Source organism: Aethina tumida, chromosome 3 (genome assembly GCF_024364675.1).
Source record: "Aethina tumida isolate Nest 87 chromosome 3, icAetTumi1.1, whole genome shotgun sequence".
Lineage (NCBI taxonomy): Eukaryota > Metazoa > Arthropoda > Insecta > Coleoptera > Nitidulidae > Aethina > Aethina tumida.
This window is the reverse complement of record NC_065437.1, coordinates 34,119,385-34,144,518: the sequence shown is the minus strand read 5'-3', so window position 1 is coordinate 34,144,518 and position 25,134 is coordinate 34,119,385. Positions and strand designations below refer to the sequence as shown.

Sequence of the window (25,134 nt, the reverse complement as noted above, 5' to 3'; positions counted from 1 at the left end):
TTGGATATGTCGTTTTAACAGATTCCCTGAAGCTAATTTTAAATCTGAATACTTGATTTTGACTAAACTATTGACATTTACTTGTGATTTAAATGAGCTGAATCCCATAAAATATGTAATTACACTACTCTGGAAAATATTTTTAGTTTTAATAATTATAGGGGTTTTACCCAAAAACACCAATCATTGGAAATCACATTTTTTTGTTATATATTTAATAATAGCAGAAATAGAAATCTAATCTAACTATTATTCATTATTGATGATTTATATCAAAATCTAAAATTGTTATTACTCTATTATTATATCATTGTTCCATCAAATCTTTATAAAACGCAAATTACTTAATTAAACTATGAAACACAATTTGCCACGTTACTATATTGTTATTTTATAAAATTAAAGTTTTCTGAATTAAATAGAATGACACACATTATTTTAATGAAATTAGCTTCTATTTAGAAAGCCGGAGAAATTATTTATTTAAATTCACATCATTTACGCCACTGGTTAGATTTCGGATAGTCAGTGAACAAATATAATATTATGGTTCTGGAATATTCTGAAGCCGCGCTTGTTTGAATTTCCATGCCTATAATTTAGTTTGAACCGGTATATCAGGTGCTAATTTCTGATTCTAGTCAAGTGATAACGGGAATCCTAAAATGAATCAGTTCGTTGAAATTTATTGTTAGTTATGCAGGCGAGAACATATTTAAACTAACAGTTTTCTATTTGATCATAAATATAAAAATAAGAAATTTATATGTACAATATATACTCCTCTTATTACAAACTGGATAATTTGAATTTTCTAGATTAAATAAATTTAAAAATATTTTTAGTACGTTTCATTTCGATCAGATCAGGTATTTTAAGTTTATTTTATATCCTGGATTGTGGATTTGAATACATTTTATTCGGTTCATTCTTAATTTGTGTGTTGTTTGGTACCCTAAAATGTGTTAATGAAGACTTTCTAAAGATTTTTCCTCTATAATTCCAATTTTTGGAATACTACAAACTGAGACAACAACAAATAGCTCAAAGTCTTACAAAGTGTACTAAGTCGCGTTTGGAAGTGTAGTTGATAATGCCAATATACAACACGACCTTTCTCCTATTAACATATTTCTACCAGACGAAATTGCACATTACATTCATGCTTCGTGCAGACGTTGGACCCACTGAAAGTCTATCTATCCTCAGAAGATGTTTGCATGGAGCTTATTTTACACCTAGGATACTTTTTCGATACTTTTTATTAAAAAAGGGGCATCGGGTTATCCGCAGGGTATGGACCAACGATCATCACCTATGGAGTAAGAAGAATGGTGTAACTGTTGTTCACAGATGTTCACAGATTCACCTATAATAGTATATATACTAGGACTTCAACCGTTGCTTCTGGAAGTGATTCAGTAACAGTAAGGAGTGAAATTTATACTATTTATACTATATATGCTATAATTTTATATTTACACGTGCGGGGTTGATCATGTTAAATTGAGAAACTATGAATCTTCTACGATATCACAACATGATTGTTCAACCAATTATTATTCCATTTGTCTCAAAATTTGGACCATATTTTGTTTTTATAAACGATAATACCCGACCCCACCTTGCGAGGTATAACTATGACGTTGTATCATAATCATAATGATACTGCAATTCAATTTGAACACATGCACGGTCCCAGTATTCAAAAACAATTATACACTCCAAGCCACCAGCCTCAAAATGTGGAGGAACTATGGATCAAGAATGTATTCGTTCACTAATTTTGAGTATGCCAAGGAGGGTGAAAGCTGTTTGTAGAGTAAGAGGAGGAATTTAATGATACTAATTTTCTTACTATCTAAAGTTCTGTTCCTATTCCGTTTATTTAAATAATTCAAATTATTCACTTCAAAAGACACACGGTTAATTAATTAATTTTTAAATTAACTAAAAAATCAATTATCATAATACACTGAAGTATTAGTAATTTTACGTCCTTAGTTTTAAAAAAATAGTAATTTCAGTTTAAAGTTGTAAAAAGAATAGAATAATTGACATGATTATTAGTTTAAATTTAAAAAAAGGTATTAATTTGTTTCAATGACACTCTAAAATCATTGGCAAATAGATCGTGGAGATTTTTAGTGAAATTTTAATAAAACAACTTGGTGAACATGTAAATCTATTATTGTACTATTTTATTGTAGGTTTACTACTATTGTGAGGTAAGAATTTTCAATATGATTCTAATATCATAACAATTTATGTAAGTCACAAAAAGTTTGCCATACATTATACTTAAAACTCAGGATGAAAAATGAACAATGCAATATAAAATTGTTTAAACTAACCTTGGACACATAATTGAAAAAATTAACTACGTTTTAATTATAATATAGGCTAAAAATAAAACACCTCTTCTATCATAGATATTTATTATATTTAATCACCTGATTTTATGATAACTCTACAAAACATGGAATATATACTTTAAATATAAACTCTTGTATGTTTGTAAAAATTAGAATATTTAACAATTTATTTCGTCTAAGTACACACATAAATTAAATAAAAAATGAAACTGTGGTCTGTTACTCAACTAGTTATACTAAATACTGAAACAGTGTTGTCTGTGTAACAAATACTGTTCTTTTTAATGGAAAATGTATTATTACAATACCAAAAGGATCATGGAATGTACAAATGGAAGAAATATTAATTGATTTAATATATAATAGCTGTCGCAATTATACCTACTGAGATCTTTCTCATTTTATGACCAACGCAATTTTCATACTTAAGCCATGTCAACATTCCACATTGTCTAACAAATCCTAATTGATTATTACAATCTGTTGAAAAATTCGCTAAATATTGACTACTACTAGCATAAATTTTAAATAACTTTATAACTTTGATTCTTATATGTAGAAACATTTAATATATACAAACTAAGTTGACTAATTGTTTTCATACTGACACTTATTTAGTTTTTATTAATAGTAAGAAATGGAGCGATTAATTATATAAAGCGGATTTTTGAAAAGTTAATTATCTATGCAGCATCATTAAACTTATAAAATTGGTAATACTCATCATTTATTAGGGAGTATATTTTTGAACAACACAGAATGTTTCTTTGGAAAAATAAAATCACACATGAACTGTGTTTCACCATAATTATCCAACAATATACTACCGGTATACTAAATATATGTTTCTTTGAAAAAGTATTTCCAATTAGATGTGTTAAACTTGAAGAAAATTTTTCATAATTTTTGGATACCTACTTTCTAAATGTTGCTTGTATAAATGTACACGTACAAAATGTAATAAATATATAAAAATATCACTTTTTAGCCGTCAGGAAATACTTTAAGAAAAAATTCTGATTATTCTTATGAGATTCTATTGTTATAAAAATTGTAATATTTTGATATGATTTTCAAGATTCAATTATTTTGATTTCTGTTAATATAATAACTATATTAATGTTATGAGCTACTGTATATGTCAAAAATTACAAACGTCACCCATCACAGATCTACGATTATCGTCCCATATTATTTTAAGCACATAATTACATACACAAAAATTATTATATCACAAAATCATGAGATAAAATCATACATTAATCGTTGGATTGGTGTAATTTCAATTTTTATGCGGCAGGCACACTTCTGTTATTTACAGCATATTTAAACAAAATTACAATAATTGCAAAACATGTTTAACTTTATAATTGAGACGGCGTTGCAGTAATTGTAATTTTGTTTGTTTTTGTGACAACTCTAATAATTGTGAACAATTGCATATAAATACTCCGTTTAGCAACGTCAGAAATCTTATATAAAGTTTTACTTGTTTGAAGATAATTTACATATTACACACTTTGTTTTTTACCTAACCAGATTTGCAGCAATATCATTTGGTTAATCAATGTGTGTTATTATATAAATTTTACTACATACAGAGTTTAAATATACATAACAGAAGTTAAATTTTGTCTATTTACAATAATTGCACTCAGTTGTAATAATAAATCATCTTTCAATGCTTGGTAATTTTCATGAAAACATTGTCAGATCCAAATCTGCTTAAACAGACACAACATAACAATAAAAGAATATGCCTTGATAAACAGAAATAGATTCCAATTAAAACTAAAACAAAAATAAAAATTTTATGAAAATTAGGCCACATGGATAGTCAATTTTGTAAATCTTGAGCAACATAGTATAAAACTAGAAAACAAAGTTAAAAAAACTGGTTGATTAAAAAGTGAAACTAGTAGTTAAAATGTACAAAAAATGCTTGGCATTGTAAAAATGTTTTATGTGATGAATTGAAGGGACGGTGTTCCATTAATAAAGTATTGCGAATTTGTACTCTTTTGTGACATTACTCATCAAAACTACGAAATTAACTTGGGCAATTTCTTGACTGGAACAACCGTTCATAAAAATGCTTATGTAAAACATAACTAAATAAATCCAACATAAACCACAGTTAAATATAAATATATACAAAAATATATATAAACTATAAACAAAAATTATATAAAATTTCTTTAAATATCAAAATTAAAGCCTGGATCAGTGTCAAACGAGCTGAGCAACTCCTGATCAGTGAACGCGGCGGAATCCGTCGTGGGAAGATTGTCTAGGAATTCAAAGTTGAAGTCCGCCTGGGGATTAAAGTTGCTCAAAGCGTTACTCTGATTGTTGCCATTTGAGCTGGTGTTGGTCAGTTGATTGTTCATGTTAGGCTGTTGCTGTTGCATGGTCTGGTTGTTGACTGTGATGGACTGAGACTGTTGCATGTGGATGCTTGAAATTGACATCTAAAAACAAATATTGAGTTAAAACGAATCAATTCATCATGAATGTTAATGACTCACTTGAGAATTTTGTTGTTGCTGCTGCTGTTGTTGTTGTTGTTGTTGCAACATGTTTTGTTGCTGTTGCTGCTGCTGCAAATGGTTGAGCATTGCCTGGCTCATATTGTTCATCTGCGACATTGGACCGCCCCCTTGTGCTATCATCTGTCCTTGACCTATGCTCTGCTGACTGCTACCCATGTTGCCTGCCATCATTCCTTGAGATCTCATCTGTTGCTGATGTTGCTGCATTGGATTCATCTGCATATTTCCTGAGTTCATGTTGAAACCTGCTGAATAGAAATGTTTGAAATTGATTCCGAGTTTTTGTAAGTGAGTTCTTACTTTGCTGGAAGTTTGGCCTCATATTGTTAAAATTGGAGCTTTGCTGTTGGCTCATCATCATGTGTCGCCATTCCGTTGATCCATGCTGCATGGTCTCTATGCTTCCCATAGGAGCTTGTTGCCTGGGATACATTGTCCTAGTAATTTGTTGCTGTTGTTGCTGCTGCATCATATACATATTCGACCTGATCATTGGACCTATAAAAAGAAATTAAATTCATTATTATCATTATCTAAGTTTATTAAGAAAAAGTAAAAGCTTACCTGATGGAGGCATAGGCTGGTGGGGCATCCTCCGCATGTTGGGCGGCGCTGCGGCATATCGTGGCGGTACACCCTGCATCATGCCTGCGCTAGCCTTGTATTCAGGTGGGGGCGGCCGCACCATTTGCTGCATGGCGGCCTGATGTTGGGCTCTCAACATCTGTTGCTGATGCAAAAGCTTCTGTTGCTCCATGGTCTGGGCGTTCAGCAACCTCTGACCGGGACCAGGTTGGCCTGGACCCATCGGTCCGTTAGGACCCACGTTGCCGTTGGCGCCCATTGGTCCGTTTGGTCCCAGAGTATTCGGCACTCCTAAACAAAAACATAATTTTATTAATTTTGGTTCATTAGAATATAGAATATCGCTTACCTCCTGGTCCATTGGCTCTCCGCAGCGTCTGCTGCGTAAAATTGATGGTCTGACTCTGTGACATGGAGTAAGATTCGGACATCTGTCCTCCCATATTCCCAGGCATGGACCCGGGATGCTGCATGCCCGGACCCCCGACCATGCCACCTTGCATGTTCCCGCCGCCCTGCATGTTCTGGTTCTGCATGCCGCCCATTGGTCCCTGTTGCTGGTTCATCTGCGGATTGGGCATCTGCATTGTGCTGCCCATTTGCGGCCCACTTTGCGATTGGGACATGGTGGGGCCGTGTTGGGAGTTCAGGTTTGCGTGCATGGACTGGGACTGTGACTGGGAAATGGGATTCTGTTGGGGGGCGTTCTGGGGCTGACCGTTGCCGTTTGTCGCGCCATGCTGGTTGAAGTGCATGCCTTGTTGCGTGGCAATCGACACGGAGCCCTTCAGGTCGCCACTCAAGTGCAGGTGTTGGCCAGCAGATACCTAAATTAAAAATAATTATTCTGCTTAGTATTCGGAAGGACATGTGATAAATAAACTTGATATTTGAATTTTTGGTAGATTGGTAATAAAACTATTATAATAATCAGATGAATTAAATTTACAATTTTTGATAAGTTAAGTCGAAGCTTAACAGTTTGTCAGTTTTATATTGGCTTCGCCACTCTTTAAAATCAATTCTTATGAGACGGTCATTGGAAGTAATCCAATTGTTCTGTAAGTGCTAGTGCTTATCTATAAAATTCATTAAAATCCCGTATCGTTTTCCGTTACAATGGCAACGTTCGGGTCGGACTAAGTATACATGGCGTAGGTATAAATTATGAAATGAACTCATCAAGCAGGAAGCCGTCTTGTATGTGTGCGCGCCAAGATCGAGGGGTACCGCGCGTGAGACAAGGCACGACAGTTAACGTCGGACGCCATCCTCTCTGTCGCGCATTATGCGCGACTTTGTAACAACAGTCTATCGCACGCTAGTCGGGCAACTGGATAAGGAGGGCTGTGATGGTTCAATCGATACGCTGGGGGAGCAAGCTGGTCCGTCGGTGCAGGAGGAACTTTATGGATGTTTTCATGTCAGTTGATTGTTGTTCGGGGGTGAAAATTGTTAAATGAGCGGAGATTGATCGGTAGAGGTATGGGTAATGGAAATGTTCTTGTGCAACGCACATCTTGTCGATATACCAATATCACGAGGTAATTTTATTTCTAGTAGTTCAGAAAACTACTGATTAATTAGCAAAAATATAATAATTCATTTAGTAGTTTAGAAAATTATTTATCAGTTAGCAAGATTCCAGTTAATTCAGAAAACTATTGAATAATTAGTTAAATTCTAAATATTTCATTCAGTATTTCAGAAAACTGACAAACTAGTAAAATTTTGCTATTTTATTTACTAGTTCAGAAAACTACAGATTAATTCTACTATTCTATTCAATATTTCACGAACCAACTAATTAATTAGAAAAATTCTACAAATTATTAAATAATTTTGAAAGTTACTTATCAATCAATATCATTCATTCTTCTTTATTCTATAATATAATACATTAAAACAAATTTTATTGTAAATTCCTGGGAAAGATGTGAACTTTCTCCTGAAGCAGAAGAAAATTGAAACAATGTACTTATTGTTTATTAAAAGACTTCTTCTCTACTTCATCTTCAGTTTAGTTTTCATAAAAATACTTCAATGTCTTTTAATATTTTATTTCGGTTCATGTGTTAAATACGCACTAATTAATTAATAGATTCATCAACGGAATCTGCTGTATCAGAGTAATTCAACTGATTCATAGAGTTTAAACTAAGTAGGAGCAGTAGTTTTCCACTGATTCAAATTCAGAGAGAGGCTTATCTGAATAAATAATGTAAATCTTAATCATTTTGTTGTTAGCGTACCAGTCAGGTTTACGGCAAGTGGCTAGCTCTTTCATCGCATGTTTAAACAAGCGAACAAAGACTCTAAAAAGTTAATGAGCCCAACATTATTGTATTTATGTAAATAACGAAACAAACAGAAACCAGACAGAAATGGAACGGCCTCTCATGATTTTAGCAGACCTTAACTAACGATTGAACCGTTTGAACCGGCGAGGTCGTTTAAAAGCCGAGTGGAGATGATGATGCGGCGCAGCGTGCGGCGGAGCACGAGGGACGGCGCGGGCGGATGCCGAGATTTGCTCGCCGACCAGTTGACCGCCGTTGCTCGCATGGTGGCGTAAGCGTGCCCGCCACCGCCGCGGCGCACGGTTGCCGCACTTCCGTCCGATTAATCGTGCGAGCTGCGCGACGACTTCGCAAGCCCACGTTCAATGGAACTTCCATCTGGTATTATCGCATGCGGTCGTCTCTGTTCAACTCCCTCGCTCGTTCTGTGACGGCGGCGTGCGAATCGCGGTGCCCCCGCACCGTTACGAGCGTGACGGCAAGTCTTGCTTATTGGGACGGTTTATTTTTGTTGGAAGTACGCTTCTTTTGATTTCTTGTTAGATACATTAATGGATTGAAAGACAAATCTAAACTTTAATATAAATTTTTTCCTTTATAAACTTATTGGTTTGAAAAGCAAATGATTTATTTACAATGAATAAAACTCTAATAACTAATGTTTATAAATTTGTAAATTAATTAGTCAATACACATTTAATTTAAATTTTACAATCATATATTAAGAAAAGGAGTTTGTTATTAGTTTGTATTCAAATTGGTTCTTATTAATTTTAAGTTAAAAATCATGTCACTAATATGTTATTTACATAATCGTTACAAATAAAAAAATGTATTTTATTAGTAGTTTGAATTAACAATCAATGAAGTGTATATTGTGTTATAAATTTAAATAATAATAATATTTCCACATTCTAAAACTATTTAAGATTACAATAATAAATAAATATTTTTATATCATTATTTAGTAAGAAGTAAATAATAAATTTTCATAATACTATAGATTTTAAATATATGTTCAAGTACATATTCAAAATATTAAATATACAAAAGTATTGTTTAAAATATAATTTTTTATATATTTTATGAAAAAACTATTCCATATAAATTGAATATAATTAAGAAAAATAAAAAGAACAATTATTCTAAATTTAAAGTAATTTTATTTAATCCATATATTATATTCTTTAGAAATGTTATACTACCGTGATATGCGTCAAAAATGATTAATAATGATTTAATCATTATAATATTAATATAATAATGACATGAGACAATGTTTAAAAATCATGTTTATAAACGTAAAAAACGATTTCAATTAAACATTTTAATAATGTAATTAATTTTAATTATAATAGTTTCAAGATAGGTTTATTTAAAAATTCAAGTCCTTCTATTATTCTTTTAGCTAAGCAACTGAAAAAAGCAAAATTGACAAATTTAAGAAAATTCTAAATGTGTTTTACATTCTAAATAAAATTAAAAATTTTAATTACATAAATAGACCGACTTAAATTGAGTTATTTAGGTTTAAAATTTTAATAATTAAATATAAATAAACAGATAATTACATTTTAATTTAATAATAACCGTGTATAATATATACAAAAAATAAAACAATATTTTTTATTGAATAAAATATAGACAATTAATCAATCACAAAAATGGAATAATAAACATTTACTTTTCTTTAAATTAATTATCAATTATTAGATAAATAAAGAAATACTTTAATATAGGTTTAAAAAAGTTGAAAGGTTGAAAATTTTAATTATGCAAATAATAAATTTTAATCCGAGTTTTAAGTTTTAAAAAATTACACTAAAATAGTCCAAGTTGAGTATATTCAATAATAAAAATTTTTTAAAAATTTGAAAAATATATTTTTTATTATCTCTTATTGGAAAAAGTAGTAACCAAAATAGAAATATTCACAAATTTAAATAAGTAATTTAATATAGAATATAAGACATAATATTAGAAATAAAATTAAAAATCATTATTATGTAAATAACAGATTTTATTTATAGTTTATTAATTTCATCTTTTAAATTATGTGTAATATTAAAAAAGGCTAAGTTATATATTTATTATTCAATTTAATTTTAATTATATAGTTCAAGTTAAGTATAAGAGTATAACTATATATTATAATTTTAATTTCAACTTTCTTTATTCAATAATAATAAAAATAATAAATGTGATAATATAAATATATTTCTCAAAAATTTGAAAAAAAATATTTTTTATTGTCTCTTATTGGAAAAATTATTAAGCAAAAAAAAAGAAACATTAACAAATTTAAATATAAATAATAATAATAATAATAATAATAATAATAATAATAATTCACTAATTTAAATAAGTAATTTAATATAGAATATAATATAGAATCGAAATAAAATTAAAAATTATTATTATGTAAATAATAATAATTTTATTTATTTATTGTTTATTAATTTTATCTTTTAACTTATGTATAACATTAAAAAAGATATTCAAAAAGTGTATTTAAATTGAAAATTTTGATAATGCAATGATAAATTTTATTTACAACTTTCTAAATTTAAAAATAACAAAAAGAAAAATGTGTCTAATATAAAGATTTTTTAGAAATTCTATATAAAATATAGTTAAATTTACACTATTCCATATGTTTATAGCCACAAACAAATTATATAAAACTATCAACGTTGAAACATATTTATATTAAACATTTATATAATCCATTCAATTTTATAAACAACATTAAGAGTAAATTGACTGGTACGTTCATGTAGTTACAGTAAAAGGCCATCGTACCAAATTGTTTATTTTAATACAACGCATGTGAATTTCTGCAACTTTTCTACACTTTATTTGTTTTTATATTTTGCTTCCTTAGTTTTTGTTCCAAATATTAGAAATCAATACCGTGTACAAATAAACAAAAGAGAAAGTTATATATGTAACAGTTTTTTCTTTCGTATAATGTGTCATTTTTAACTATAATTGTATTGACATATTATGTAATTTCATTAAAGTTATGATATTATTTATAATAATATTTATAATTGTTTATGTACACACCTAATTTGAATGTCACGAAAACTGGTTGCGCATTCGCCATTTTCGAGAACTACATGCACGAAATTAATTAATAAGCTTTGAATCGTACTTTTCCAGGCAGTTTTAGTTAATTTTTGTAATACAATTATATAAAATAAAAAAATATAACAGGTTTAAATTTTTATTAAGTTAAGTCCTCCCCATCGTTTCATCCCCAAAAGCCAACGTGGAGACGATCGCCTTCAAAATTACATGCGTTATGAAAACGTGAGCTCATCAACGCTCACATACACACACACACACACACACACACGGTCGATGTAAAAACCGAAGATACCAACGCAATTTGCCTTTATTAAGGTCTCCTGTTGCCAACCGAGGCAAAACGGAACGGATAGATGATGCAAAGCAGCGGCCGAGGGCGTGTACACTGTACATCAGTCGACGGTCCGATTATTTGCCTACTTAACATTGCACACGTTCAATCGGCGCGTCGCCGTACCGAAACCGTGTACTCCTCTATGAACTGGATCGCACTTTCCAAACACGAACTAAGCCAAGCCGTCGCCACCGTGTGGCAACGGGTTCGCGTTACGATTTGCCGGAGTTCAATTAATAAGCGAGGTTGCGGGCGGCGTGCCGCCACCTGCCCACCAATCGGTCCCAACATTGTGGAACGGCGAAATTAAATGGTCCACTTCGGATATTACAACTCTTAATTCTGCTGTAGTTTTAATCTAGGACAGTTTTTTTCCATTTCTTCTGAGATGATTTAGAGTGCTTTTCCTTTTTTTATATACTTAAGGTGCCTATTTTTTATTAATAATTAAATTAGTTGCACAATTTATTACAAATCAAAATCTTTAAGCTACTACTTAAACTACTTAACTCTACTACTCAGTACGAAAAATAAAAAAGTTTACTTTTGATTTTTAATAAAAATTGTGTATTAGTGCAACAACCTATTTAGAATAAAATCATAAAAAGAAAATGGATATTTTAAGTTTAGAAATAGTTATACATAGTTCTATAGTATTTAGTATGAGTAGTTTTCTGAACTGAAATTTTAATGAAATAATATAATTTTACTAATTAACCAGTGATTTTATACTTACTAAATGTAGTAGCAGAAATTTATTTTTTAATCAGTATTTTATGAACTACTGAATGAAATAGCCGAATTTTTACGAATTAATGAATACTTCTATGAACTATTTAATTAAATATCATAATGTAATTATTAATTTATATTAATTTTATTAATCAATCAGTAATTTTCTTAACTACAAACTGAAATAGTATAATTTTATGAATTAATCAGTAATTTTCTAAATTAAAGAATTAAATAGAACAAATTTACTATTTAAGCAGTTGTTTTCCTAAATTTCTGAATAAAATAGAGGAATTTTACTACTAATAAATGAAAAGTGTTCTTGAATTATTAATAAAGAATTTTACCAATTATTGAATACTTTTACTAACTATTTATTGAAATAGTATGATTTTATAACTTAATCTATCTACAGAATTAAGTAGCAGAATTTTACTATTAATAAGTCAATAGTGTACTGAACTACTAATGAAATAGTATAATATTAGCACTAAATCAGTATTAGTTATAATTTTACTAATTTATCTGTGTTTAATTTACAGAATTTTATTAGTACTATATAGTACTTTCTTGAACTACTGAATGAAATAGTATAATTTTTCTAATTAATCGATATCTAATCTATTGATTTAAATGGTATAATTTTCCTAACTAATTAGTAATTTTCTGAACAACTGAGAGAAATAAAATTTTACTAATAAGGTGAATTAGGTACTACTGAATGAAAAATAGAACTTTACAAATTAATCAGTGGATTTTCGAACTACTAATTGAAATAGTAAAATTTTTCTAATTAATCAGTACTTTTTTGAATTACTTTATGAAATAGTGAAAATTTACTAATTAATCAGTATTTTGGATTATTAAATGAAATATAATTTTACTAATAAATTAATAATTTTGTAAAAAACTGAATGAAATAGTAAAATTTTAGTGATTATTCAATACAATTTCTTAAAACATTTTTATTTTATACTTTTTTGATAGTTAAATGAGAAGATTTTTAAAAATATTAATAAAAAGTTTAACCTTAAAAAGTAACGAAAGAAAAATAATTTTTTGATTTACAAAATTAAAAAGCAGAATTTTATTAGTTAATTAGTACTTTTTTGAAGTACTGAATGAAACTGTATAATTTTTCTAATTAATCGATATTTAATGAAATTTCTGAGTCAAATAAAATTGTGCTACTACTATTACTACTAAATAAAAAATAGAATTTTACTAATTAATCAGCAGATTTTAGAACTACTAATTGATATATGTAGTAAAATTTTACTAATTAATCGTTATTTTTGAATGAAATATTAATTACTAATAAAACAATAGTTTCGTAAACTATTGAATGAAATAGTAAAATTTTACTAATTATTCAGTAAAATTTTTTAAAACATTTTTATTTTAAACTCTTTTGTTAGTTAAATAAGAAGATTTTTAAAAATATTAATAAAAAGTTTAACATTAAAAAAATGAAAGATTTTAATAAAATTTTGAATTGATTTTTAATTAACATGTTTAAATTTAATGTCACACAATTTAATAATCTGTGTAAGATAAATCTGCAAAAAGTTTTAGTTAGAAGTTACCAAAATATTTTTTTAAAAATTTTTAATAAGACGTTTGACATTAATTCTTAATTGAAAAATCATTCATCAATAGTTTATTTTCAAGAAGACAGCTAAAAGGATCGTGCTCGTGAACAGTGGCGTGCGGCCACCGGACGACTTCGTTGCAGCAACAGCAACTACAAACGACGACAACATCAACAACAACAACAACCACGGCGGACTGTATAATACAGTTTACAGGCTTAACGTAACGGTACCGCGACTTATTTGAATGAGGAAGTGGCTCGCACTTTTCCCACGAGTGGCAAGTGCGCCTATTACGGATATACATGTAAATCACGGTTGGAGCCCCCGCTTCACCGGTGCACCCGCCGCAAATACGGATACGTGCATCCGAACGCGACACGAGCATCGGTGCCGTTGGTGCCGCTGCAGCGGTGTTTCGGTTCAATACGCCGAATAATGCACACTGTACTCCGTCTTCCAAGATTACTGTTCTGTGGCACCTTTTCTGTTGCTCGCTTGGAAAATTGAAATCGATTCGAACCTTTTAAATGATTCATAATTTTGAATTTGTATTTCATCTGAATAGGTGAATCTAAAATTTTCGAATTTTCTAATGGTGCATGAAATATATATCTCATTTTTCCAACCTTTTTATTACACATTTTTATCATGTGTCACGACTTTTAAATATTATTTATTGATATATATATATAATTAACTATTTAATCATAAATTCATTGTGGTCCTTTGGAAATTGAATTAATATATAAAAATATTATACAAAATAATTTATGAAAAAGATAATTAATAAAAATTATTAAAACATACAAACACAAAAATAAATATTTATTATACTATTTTTTCCACTTTTTATTAAATATTATTACTCTGTACTATGACTATTAAATAGTATGGATATGGTATGGATATTTATAATTAATTATGTTATTAATAAATTGTGATCGGTTTGAAATTGAATTAATATTTTAAAATATTTTAATAAACCATCCAAAAGAAAATGATTAGTAACCTAAAAAATATTTAATTAACTTAATATTTCGTTTAAAAATTATAGTATAAGAAATAAAAAATTACATACAGTGTGGCTTATTTGAAAGGACACCCACGATTTTGAATTTTTTTTTCAATTGTAAAGCATGAAAATGTGTAATTATAGACAAAATTTCAAGTCTGTCTACACCACTGGATTAAATATCATCTGAAATGGATGTATAAAAAATTTCATAAAAAATATGCATATTCATAATTCTGTGGAAAAATTAAAAATAATATTCTTTTTATGGATTTATTTTTTGTAATCAAGTAGAATATAAAATGAACTGCCAAAAATAGCACAAATTATCTTATTTTTCGAGAATTTTATATTATCAATACTATAATACCTGATTTTTTAATGTTTAATTAACCTCTTACAATTGAATCAATATTTTAATATATTTTATTAAAAGGTAATTTAATATTTCCTTTAAATTTTATAGTATAAGAATTAAAAAATAAATATATACTGTGTGGCTCATTTAAAAAAATTTTTTTTTCAATTGTAAAGCATGAAAATGTGTAATTAATTATAGACAAAATTTCGTGTTTTTGATCCACAATAAAAACGTATAAGGTAAATTTTCTGGCACAAAAGTTGAAGAAATTATACAAGCAATTTTTATTAATTAATAAGTAGATTTTTGAACCACTGAATGAAATACTCGATTTTTGCTAACTAATTAGTTTCTGACAATTGCCAATTCTCTCCTTGCACGCAAAGCAAATGAGCCTCTTATTGATCTTATACGTGACGTAATTCTGGGATAAATAATTTTAATTAAATTAAGTTTGTATATATCGAAATTGTTTTCGAATTTAGAAAGATGAAATACGGAACGTCCCTGATACTTTTTAAACATTTGTTTTTGAATGAATTTAAAAAAATGTTTCCAATGTAATTTTAATAAAAAAGAAATTTAATTAGATGTAACAGTTTTTTAATTGTTTATTTTTATATTTATAACGGCAAAATGAATGGCCATAAAGAATTCCAGAGAATTATAATTGCAACAATATAAAATAACAATAAAAAATATGTAAATGCTACAGAAAATTAACAGTTTTTGTTAATTATTCTTTTGCAATTTTCTAGATTGAATTTTAATTTAAAATCACAAAAGCGTACAAAAAACACAAAGGGAGAAACCATAGATTACAACAAGAAAAAATTAATGAAAGTAAGGAGAGTAGAGATTAATAATAATCATTCAGATAAAAGTTTACAATCAATCAATAAAAAGAATAAATGTGAAACTTAACACGTTATTCACTCACATGTCAACATGAATTGTCTCACATCCTCTGTATCATATTTCAGCAAAAGTGCGAATGTTCAAATAAAACAGTAGAAAAACACTTACTCTCTCCTTGAGAAAGCATTTAATGTTCAGTTTTACGAGCCAGTTTATTGTGCGTCGATTCCAAATCCTTTTTACTGAACGACTTCCTCCGACGCGATTTATTTTCCGTTCTGTTTCCAGCTTGTCATTTCGCATAATATTTAATGCGAACTTTCAGGTATTTAACCCGGAGACTCGGCGTAAGTAAGAACCCGCTTTGAGGGCAACAATAAAAAATAACTATGCGGAAACTTCACGCATAACGCGCCTATTAAACTTGAACGTGCACAATTTTATTTCGCCATTAGATGAACAGTTGGCGTAATTTGTCTAAGAATGCAACAAATGCTGCGGTGTGTGTGTGTGTGTGTTTATTAATGTTGATGAGTTTTCGCCATGTGTAACGCGATATAAATAACATTCCGCTCTTTAATGGCGTGGTCGATGATAATCACAAAATTGTTTTTGATTAAATTTATGCGGAAGACACGACGCCAGTAGTACGGGGTGGTTCACGATTTTTCAATTTCACGTCGTGTGATGCAAACGGAAAGGAACCGACTGGGACTTGCTTAAGATAATGAAAGCGCAGCGTTGCGAGATTTATAACGTGGGATCGAGACGATGCGACGTTCGAGACACAATAAATTAATCAAACACAAAAATTAGATAAGAAAAAAGAAAACGTTGCCCAACCGAACGATTAAAATGAAAACTCAACCGTGGGACACGGGATCCAATGACCATTTAAAGCATGTTGTTGCCGTTGCATAATTCAAATTTGTACGTTTCTATGTTGACAGTTAAAAAGTTGTAAAATAACTGACATGCCTCCAATTACGTTATGGGAGTAGGGAAGTTCTAATGGCGTAGGTTGTGAGCCAGTCGATTATGGCAGATCCACGAATCAGATAATCGAATTGATATTCAAGAAGCACAAACAATTTATAATGGGCGTTAACGTTATTAACGACACAATTATTAAAAAGTAAATTAATTATGGCGAGTTTCTCTAATTTCATGATTTTACCAATATAAATCAACTGGTTATTGTAAGAAATTGTACGTTAATTGATTACTGTTTTTAGGAAAGCAGCAAAAAAAAGCTTTCATCCAGTTTTTAAAAAAATATGTATTTTATGTGTATATATGTATAATTGAACATATTCTAGTTTTTATACACAATTTAAATTTAAAGAAAATGAAAAAATATTTTATAGATTTTCACAAGAAGTCGACGTTTGTTGGAATTATTTCTTTAGTAGTACCATAAATTTCATAACTGAAAAAATAATTATAAATGTTTTTGAATCCTAAATGTAGTTTAACTTTTTGAAAATTGAATTAATTATTTTAATATTAAAGGATAATTTCACTGGAAAAAATAATAAAAGGAATAAATATGTTTTATGGTTCAATTTTGTTGAGAAAAGTAATATTTTATATTATTTAAAAGTAATATTTTATATTATTTAACTTTTTACTACTTCACTATTTTACAAATATTAACAATTAACTAACAAATTATAGTTTTTCTTTTCACTAACATTTGACCATTAAGAGTTTATAAATGAGACCTCTCTAAAAATTATTTTGAAAATTCCAAGCTTTTAATTTTTATTTCAAATAATTTATACATTTTTCACAATATTTAATAAAATAACAACTTGAAGTTTAAGGTCTATTAAACAATTTTCATTATTTTTGACGTCATTCTATTAATTAATAAGCACTATTCAGGTAGGACAATTTATATATTTCTAAATATTATTTAATAAAATTAGTAAACGATTTTTAAAATTTTGTATATAATATAATGATTAGAGATATATATTTAAAAAAATGACATAAACACTTAAGTGAGCAGATACTCATAATACTCAAGTTCTATAATACATTTCATTAAAAATAAAAAATAAACATAGACAAATCGATAAAAAATCGGTAGACATTATTGAAGGCAAAAGGTAAGTTGCAAACAAGAAATTGATCCAATTTATCGCTCTGGTGTAAAATGGCTAGAACACTCTTGATATGGAAGGAAGATCGGTTCGTCCATAAAAGATCGCCGCAATCTGTATAGTGTGTAGTTGGAGACAGATAAATGGCGGGTCCTCGAGATGACCGATATATCAACCGAAATCCCCCCATTATGCTGCCCAAAACCGATATCCACCAATTACTGGTCGCAATCATTCACGGGTATAAACGTGTCCGAACTTAACCGGGAACTAATGGCGGACATTCCGACCGAGATTTGTCATATACATAGACGAATTAAGTTTGACCGGTGTCCGGAGGCATATTGGATCGTTTGTCACAAGAAATCTGAATCCCTGCTGCTGTATCTATCTATCTATATGTTGGTAGGGATCAAGATTTTATGGGGTCAACCAACAATAAATAGTTTTTGAGACCTAAATGTGTTATTTTGAGAATTACATTATTATTTTTTGAGATTTCTAGATAATAATAACCATGTATTATTTTAATATTGGTGGTCCAATCTTATCGTTTTTCAATAATTTAATTCTCATTAAATCATGATTTTACAAATTTCAATAAATTATGAATTATTAATAAATTTTTTGTTGATCCATAGAATTAACAAAAACATTTTAACAGTTGAGACTTTACAAAAATTATTTTACTGCCTTGAAATTTACAAATAAATATTCCAAATTTATATAATTCATAAACTAAAATTAAAAAATTTTGGGACTTTTTTCTACAGTTTTTTGACATTTTTTAAAGATAAGGTTAATTTACAATTTTGACTGCATTACATTTTTCTTCTCTTTATTTAATGGACATTTTTTTAAATTTTGAAAATTTTATAAAGTTTTGTAATTTATTTTCTGTCTTAAAATTAAATAAAATTTATAAATAGATCTTGTAATATTTCTTCATTTTCAACAATTTATAATTTCTTAACCAATTTTAACATTTATAATTTCATAACCACCTTTAACACTTTTCGAAATTTACATAATTTTTGCAATATTTGCTGTTATTCAATAATTAGTTTTTAGGTTTAGTTATTCAAAATTGATATGTTTTTTTTTTCTTATTTTTTATTTCATTCATTTTATTATTTTATTATTTTATTATTTTTTTTTCTTATTTTTAGCTTATTTTAATTTGAAATATACAGTCAAACTTCGATAATTAAAACCATTTGCCAGAAAAAAAATAGAATAATCAAGTAAAAATTACACATAATTTTCACCCTAGACTGCACCAATTTGCTTTAAGTTATCAAAAATTCGAGTTAACAAACTGTATTAATAAATTTTAATATTTTTAGTTATACTAATATTTTTAAAATATTGTTTTTATTAAAAAAATTGTACTAGTGTTTTTTATTTTGTCAATTTAATCAAAATATTGATTTACAGATTTGTCAACTTTTAAGCTTTTTTATTTTTAGTTTTACATTATAACATATTTGGCACAGTGGCCAAAGATAGTTTAAAAATTTATAATCATGTAGACTAACAAATCATTTGTTGGTTCATTCTGAAACTTGTTTTTTAAAGATTCTACCATTATTTTATCAATATTTCAACAATGTGCAAGTGTGTTTAAGTAAATTTAATTCAATATAACGCTCCTCAACAAAGCAAAAAAGCGGTTTACAGAACACATCCCCCGACCTAAATTCAAACCCTCTCCACTTTGGAAACTCGTCGGACTTTACTCCGAACAGCAAGCCGACCCGATGATGAGGGACGATCCGTGGCGGAGCGCCGAGGGGTAGTTTTGGCGCAGCGCTTCCCGAGGTGACACTTCCAATTTACAACAGCTCCCCGAATACGCTTTGTTGCCGCGTTTACGAACCGTCCCCGATAAAGGGGAGGCAACGAACCGCGGCGTTGTATTATCGAGGAGGATGGCGCGTGAATTTATCACTGTATCCAATATTAATAAGGGAGGGATGTGCGAAAGCCAAGGCGTTCAATGTTTGCTACGCATACACGGGCGTTTAAAATAAAATAGGCTGGAACGGAATGAAATCGTTTCCGTCAACGTCTCTCACTCCTCGGCCATAATACAACTGGAATATCGTCTCCAGAAAGGCAGACGAGCAACTCCTGCGGCATATTGCACTATTTGTCGGGCACGAGCCTCATTTGCATATTGAATGTCGATCTCGCCTCCGTGGCCGTGGATCTCCGAAATGAGGTTTCCTTTATGAGGAACCGGAGCATGAACGGTCTTGCTTCATCTTCGTAAATAACTTTATATCTGCGCGGGTACCAATTTTGGCTATCGGAAAAAGTAATTTACGTTTTTGGTTCATGATAAATTTGAACTAAAATAATATATATTATTTGTAATTGCTAATAAATTTTTCCTACATTATGTTTAAAACCTTTTTTTGTGTTTATGAGTTCAATAGTTATATTAAAGCTATGTTACAGAATAAATCGTTCGATTTTGGTTTACTAAATGGAAATGTATTCAATAAATATGAACAACGTCAAATTCTTCTGTACCAATGATGGAAATAAACAATATCTCATGCCAAATCCTGATGCAACATATTTGTAAATACTCATTAATCTGTGATGAATCAACCCACAGAAGAAAGCTTCAACAAAATATTGGACAAATTGAATGCTCATAAAGTAAAAATTAGGCTTCTGACAATTTTCAGTTATCTCCTTTTATTAAGAATCTTTTATTGGGGGTATTTTTCCATGCGACGAAAATGGGTCTAGAAAGTAGGTAAATTTAGTGTAACCATATTTAAAGGAAGTCTCAATCCAGGAAGAGTCTCCTTGACCAAGTCCATGGAAAACTTAGTCAAAGGCAAGCTTATTTAGTTAATTCATAGCAACACAATACTATTAGAGCGTCAAAGAAAGCTTCAAAATGTTAATTGAGATGTTGTATCTCATCGACTATATATTCCAGATGTTTCCATGTGTCTATTATTTATTTTTGTCCAATATTTTGCATAATAAAAGGTTTAATTCTGAAGGAGGCCAAAACTGGGGCTGATCTTTTCTTCAGTTCAAAGAACCTTTTTGATTATAATGGTGATTATTTTTTTAATAAGTTATTTTATATTTAAACGTTCGTGAAAATATGTATGTGTGTGTTAGAGATTTCGTAAATTTGTTTTCGCCACGGGATAACTGGTTTTTAGCTCCCGGTAATGCGAATATCTGCATGCCAGCTAGCAGGTTCTATTGTTCCAAATGGTATGCAGGTTTACGTTTTAAATCGTCCAGAACAACGGATTTATCATCGGTCTCACAATCACCTTCATCAATATAAATTGTTTATGAACATCATATTATAACCACACATAACGTGTCCGTTCACACTTAACTGAACGGCTGAATTTATTCGAAAAATTCATTAATTCACCTACTGTTTTCAAATTAGTTTTAATCTTTCATTCGGATCGCGTAGAGTGTGCTTATCCACAAGGCACTCAGTGTTCGGCTTTATCGTCTAATAAATCATTTCGAATCTGTTCCAACCCAAACATTTTAATAACCCTAAGAGGTTTCTGGAAATATTAGATAAGTATATAACAAAAAATGTATCTCACAGACAGCCAGTGCATAAATAAACATAATTGAATATCACCTCACAGGCGATTTCTAAAGAAACCTAACAAATAAACAATATTTCTTCATGGCGACTTTCCATCTGCTCCAGATGAGAGTAGAACATCGGTGAATGTACGGCGTTGGATAATAGTCGTTACGCCGTTTTCATATTTCTGAACTATTTGCACCCCATTGCATTGTGTTATGGCAAAAGATGGCGCCGCATAAAGTACGTCGGGGACTTAATAAGTTAATTAAGACGATGTTATAAACAAGTGGGAGATAATGCCACGGGTTCGGTTCAAATTGCCCGCCACACTTACAAATTGTATCTATTGGTAATGAAATGAAGTTTATTTAAGTATGAGATAAAAAGCTTTATTTTCTATTAAATGTTGTAAAAATTAAAAAAATTCATTTTAATACTTTACTGAGTAATTATACATTAACGTTAATAACTATTAGGTACGTCTATGTTTAGAAAGCTTTCAATTAAATCAAAATTATTAATTAACTTATGCTAATTACTAGAAATATATGCAGATGTATACTAGATGCAGAAATTTGAATATTTCTTTATTAATATACGAGGTGTCAACAAACATTTTAATTTGGTATCAAAGATCAATTTTGCAGGTTGATATAAAATTTATATGTCGAAAGCTTAAGAAATTATTTATGCTTTCGTTGATGTTAATTCCTCGGTTTAAAGCAATGCATTGAAAATGAACAACGTCGACCTCGTCCTGAAACTTATATCAACGAAGAAATTAAGCAATATCTCGTGCAACATGTTTGGAAATAGGTCATTAAACTATGACGAATAAACCATTAGAAAGAAACATCAACGCAATGAATTTCATCAAAATGTTGGTGAATAAATGTATTCCACATACATTAAAGGAAGATAACAAAATTAGAAAGTTTTATAATTGCCACTTATTTTCTATGTAACGCATATAATATTTTATTGATAGTTTTCAATGAGTTGATTGCAATTGTGGTCAGTTTGGATAATAGGTTGAAGCTAGTAAACCTGTTGATCATCGAATTTATAGTAGAAGAAAAACTTACTCAAAGAAAACTACGGAAGACCACATGTTGCTTTAGGCTCCAAGGAAGCTTCAAAATTTTTAATGGGTTCTATTTCATCCATCAAACACAGTTCCAAGAACCAAGTACACTGATAATTTTTTTAATTGTAATGAGGTTATTTATAAATTATTTTAAAGTAAATTGAAATATTTTAAAGTTAAACGTTTGAAATGTAAATTACTTCTTACCTAGAAAATACAAGAATTGTTAAAAAAAATGACGACTGATTTTTTAAAAATATGATGAATATGAAAGATTTTTGGTACCACTTTTAAGAATAAGTGATTTGAATATTTTTATCTAAATATGAAGATTTTTTGTTACAATTTTTCATTTTTTTTTAATATTTTGTAGTGACACCTATATAAAAAGCTTTCAGAATTTTTGTTTATCAAGCAGGAAGTTTTCAGAGATGAAAGATTTTAGTAGTTGAAGAGAGATGAAGCTATTAAAGTCTATTAAAAAAAGTACAAAATTTGGTAATTCAATGCAAAATTGAATTAGAAATTATAAATGTAAAGTAACCTGGCACATGAAAAAGCTTAGTAAGTGCAAAAACTAATTACATTCGACTAGTTTTATGCACGAGTTCATATTTAGAAAGCTAATTATCCGGCTTAGAGATTATTTTTGCGAAAACTTATAATCCAACAAACGTTAACGAAAAGTTGAGTTTTGTTCCCCACAAAAGCCCAATGCACTTTGTAAACTTGACGATTTTAAATGCCAGTCAAGCCGAATCGATCAAACACCGCAACTTGCACATTTACATTTTAAATAAATTACAGATCCTTTACGTTTCCTTTGGTAGGCGACTGCGAGAGAAAATTTGCATGCATTCCAAAATAATTTGGGACAAGGACGCTTCTTTTCAATTAATCTGCGGTAACAGTTTTGTTGTTTTCAGTTACTTCACAAAGTAAAGATACTTTTAACGTTTCCGGTCGGTTTGAAATCGTTATGACTTGAAATCTGCTTTTAGAAACAAGGTTAAACGACTTGTAGAATGTCAAGTTATGATTTGACCACGGACAAGTCGGTGCGTCAACTGAACAAAATCCAAGATGAGGCGATAAAACATTAGAGTGAATTACCATTGCTGTTCCAGGCTGAATTCCATCCGAGCCTGTTCAAGTTTCCGAGGGGACGTCGGTGTGCAGGTAAACCTGGCGGACAATCTGCGTCGAACCGTGTCATACTGCAGAGAGCCAGTGAGCGAGCGAGTCTTGGGCGTACGCCAGAGCAATGATCTCGAACGTGACCGATGTGCTCGCCGCTCTTTTCTCGACAATACTTAAATAAAATGCAGGCCGGAACACTATCGGCCATTAGATTGTGTTTTCGGTGAATTACAATTAGTTTTTCGTATCAATTTTTAAGGGTTCCGCGGCGGTGGCGGACGGGACGGTGCGACCGATACCTTCGTTCGTTCGTTCGTTGCATCGATCTAACAGTTTTACTGGTGTTCAGGAGCGAATCGGAGGCCGAGATCGATTTCGATGTCGGGCAATGGATTCGATTTGCGTTCCAATTTGATACACCATTGGAATTTCGTACTTTTTCTAATTATTAATTCAGAAATCGGCCTTTGATGTTGATCAAGTAATGGTCTGCATATTTTAAAAATAAATGTTTCATTAATTAACATGCATAACATTAAAATATGCTTTTTTTTTTTCTTAATATCAGATTAGTTTATCAAACTTAATAATACTACTAAGCATATAAAATAGATCATTTCAACAAAATTAATTTTTTTTCATTAAAATTTATAATTTCCAGTAGAGCAATTTTTAAATTAATAAATTTTTAATAACCTGAATCTATAAAATCTGTTTTTTTAAATTAAATGACTTCAATGTCTTTATATTATTAAAATATCAAAAAATAATTAAATTAATTAAAATTTGAACTTGAATTTTTATTGTTTTTTATAAAACTAGAAAAAATGGATTTTCATTTAAAATACTGATTTTAGTAATGAGCCTAAACTAAAATAATTTATAAACCTTTATAGTTTTAATGATTTTGGCAAACTTTGTTTTCAAGTAATCGATTTTAACTTAATTATTTTTGTTTATAGAAATCCAAATTAAATTTATAAAGGTCTAATAGTAATAATAGTAATTAAATTTAATTTTATTTTTATAAAAATCTATTTTTTTAATTAAATGACACCAATGTCTTTATATTACTAAAATATCAAAAAATAATTAAATTAATTAAAACAGTTAACAGTTAATTAACTCAAAATTGTATTGTTTTTTTTAACTAAAAAATGGATTTTCATTCAAAATATGGATTTGAGTAATTAGTCTAACTAACTAAAATAATACACAAATCTTTATTTTTTTAGTGATTTTGGAATCTTTTTTTCAAGTAATCGTTTAATTTAATTATGTTTTTTATAGGTCGAATGAAAAAAAATATTTTCTAGAAGTTAAGAAATTCATTAAATTATATAAATATTTACGAAATAAACTATTTTATTTTTAATTAAAATCGATTTTCATTTTGTATAATAATTT

The 25,134-nt window shown here is 29.3% G+C and overlaps 1 protein-coding gene across 3 annotated transcripts in view; it reads right to left on the bottom strand.

Annotated features, from left to right (window-relative positions):
* Nucleotides 1-2,421: 2,421 nt before the first annotated feature.
* LOC109600375 (neurogenic protein mastermind) overlaps nt 2,422-25,134 on the bottom strand; it is a 66,803-nt gene continuing 44,090 nt past the window's right edge. For 2 of the 3 annotated variants that reach the window (XM_049964352.1, XM_049964354.1), the window contains exons 6-10: nt 5,862-6,339; nt 5,492-5,803; nt 5,228-5,425; nt 4,904-5,175; nt 2,422-4,846 (exon numbers count right to left, since the gene is read on the bottom strand). In XM_049964352.1, coding sequence (XP_049820309.1) covers nt 4,574-4,846; nt 4,904-5,175; nt 5,228-5,425; nt 5,492-5,803; nt 5,862-6,339 — 1,533 coding nt within the window. In that variant the 3' untranslated portion in view covers nt 2,422-4,573. The remainder of the gene's footprint in view (nt 4,847-4,903; nt 5,176-5,227; nt 5,426-5,491; nt 5,804-5,861; nt 6,340-25,134) is intronic. The other variant, XM_049964353.1, reaches the window with a different exon arrangement.